The 2,224-nt window shown below is 41.3% G+C and overlaps 1 protein-coding gene across 1 annotated transcript in view; it reads left to right on the top strand.

Annotated features, from left to right (window-relative positions):
• LOC101856168 (inositol 1,4,5-trisphosphate receptor type 1) overlaps positions 1-2,224 on the top strand; it is a gene marked incomplete in the record, with an annotated part of 208,126 nt that overhangs the window by 91,919 nt on the left and 113,983 nt on the right. The window contains 1 exon segment of the mRNA XM_035968813.1: positions 1,321-1,415. Within this exon segment, the coding sequence (XP_035824706.1) occupies positions 1,321-1,415 (95 nt within the window).

Genomic DNA, 2,224 nt, shown 5'->3' with positions numbered 1-2,224 from the left:
ATTTTTGTTGTTGGTTGGCGGGGATTTTTTCCCCTTTAATTGTTTATTGAGGCAATGCTACTGTGGCAGTATTACTTGCATGCTTGTTTTGTTCAATGAGTAGTGAGGGTGAGGTGCAATTCAGAGAAGTAAAATGTTAGCAGCTCATTGATCCGTAAACAATGCAGACTTTTAGGGGAAGCGGACAAATCACTAGCTTTAAAAAAAATTGTAAACCAGGTTAGAAAACAGATTTGGTGTTGGGGCGAAAATCCTTTCTTAAACTGTCGACTTTCAACTTTCCACAGCTGAAAGCTTGATTTTCTACTTAAGAAAGGTCCCACTTGGGTATCTCCGACAGTTACCGAGACATTTGCCGAGTCACTCTCCCTTTTCTTTTTCTTTGTCTACTTTTCTACGAAATAATATAGACCACTCGCTTACGAACTCGTGACGGCTTTTTTTCCTCATAGAGACAAACTACCTATTTACGATTCACCAGCCGAGAACGTTGTATCCCTGTCTTTCGTCTCGTGACAGGGCAAACCAATTTTCCTCGTAACCTAAGAACCCAAATCTCCGTTCTGGGAAATCAACTTTTTCCCTATTCCACATAAATAGTCGTTGTCATCGACTAACCACGCAAGACAGTGGACAAGCGGTTCAAGAATCATAATATACCGCCCAAGTTACTGAAACTTGATCATTGGATGGCCTTGTGTGCGTGAGACTGTATGAATCGGAACGCGTGTGGAAGAGCAGATGTCTATCTGTATGTGTGTGTGTGTTTTTGTGTGTGTTTGTATGTGTGTGTGTGTTGTGTGTATGTGAGTGTGTGTATGTGTGTATGTGTGTGTGGTGTGTGTATGTGAGTGTGTGTGTGTGTGTGTGTGTGTGTGTGTGTGTGTGTGTGTGTGTGTGAGTGTGTGTGTGTGTGTATAACTGTGTGTGTGTTTTGTGTTAGAGGTAGCGTGTGATTATATATTTTTGCTAAAGTGAAGTACATGTATAATAACATAGAGGATGACAGACAGACAGACAAACAGAGAAACAGACAGACAGACAGACAGACAGACAGACAGACAGACAGACAGACAGACAGACAGACAGACAGACAGATAGATAGACAGAACAAAATAAAAATAAAATGATGTTTCTTTGAAAAGAGAGAGGAGAGACAAGTACGAGAACACGATTGGGCAAAAAAATATTTTTTTAAAAGTTGAAAAGATACATTACAAGATAACATAATCTTTCCAACATTCATTTACACTGTGATACCTTTGATTTCAACAACATTATTTATTTTTTTGTTTGGATTTTCCTCTGCCCTGACATCAGATGAAGATTACATCCGGAAACAGTTTAGGGGCGTGGAAGACAGCCAGGAACAGAGCATGCGTGGCTTGCGCTGGGATACGGCTAATGTCCGACAGGTAAGTTAAGAACAGCCGTAACATTGGGTGCGCCAGCACAAAGTATCAGTTGTCGGAAATCCCTCTCTTATCCAGATGTCTCGAGTTTTGATCAATAAGTACTGATCAATCACGAATGACAGGACTTTAGTGAGGTCAACGTACGTTCTGTATAGCAAATCCTAATTTGAAAACCCCTGTGTAATGAGATTTCATTCAACGCAGACGTCAATGTTGTCTCGTCAATGAAAATAAGTTAGAACTGTTTTTGTGACATAACAGCGACCTGCAAGAGGCCTTACTAAGAGTGAAGGCCTCGAATGTGCGTTATAGGTCAACTCAGTTCCTCATGGAGGGCTCAAGTTCTATTTTACCTTATTAAGTTCTTGTATTTTCTGCCGGCGATAGGGTCAAGCTCTTCCATTTTCGACACATGTACAAATGTGGCCCCTTAAGTAAAGCACAACGCACAATGCAACATTGTAATGGTTTCTGTTCTCTATTTATATTGAATGCCCGTGTTGAGACTTTTAACGCAACTGCTGTTTTTAATGTATTTTGGGCAACTTTCACAAGTGAGCCTGGATTTTGCAGCTTCAATAGTTGTTGTCTTTTCTATTTTACATCAAAAGACGTCATTGAGGATTGGTAGAGGGGGGAAGAGAGGGTGGAATGAAGACAGACAGATACAGAGGGGAGAGGAGGAACTTGGGAGATATGGCAAGAGATGGGGGTAGAGGGGGAACAGATAGAGCAATGAGATGGACACACAGAGAGACAGAGAGAGAGAGAGAGAGAGAGAGAGAGAGAGAGAGAGAGAGAGAGAGAGA

This window comes from Aplysia californica, unplaced genomic scaffold, assembly GCF_000002075.1.
Source record: "Aplysia californica isolate F4 #8 unplaced genomic scaffold, AplCal3.0 scaffold00086, whole genome shotgun sequence".
Lineage (NCBI taxonomy): Eukaryota > Metazoa > Mollusca > Gastropoda > Aplysiida > Aplysiidae > Aplysia > Aplysia californica.
This window is presented reverse-complemented; position numbering and strand designations above follow the sequence as displayed.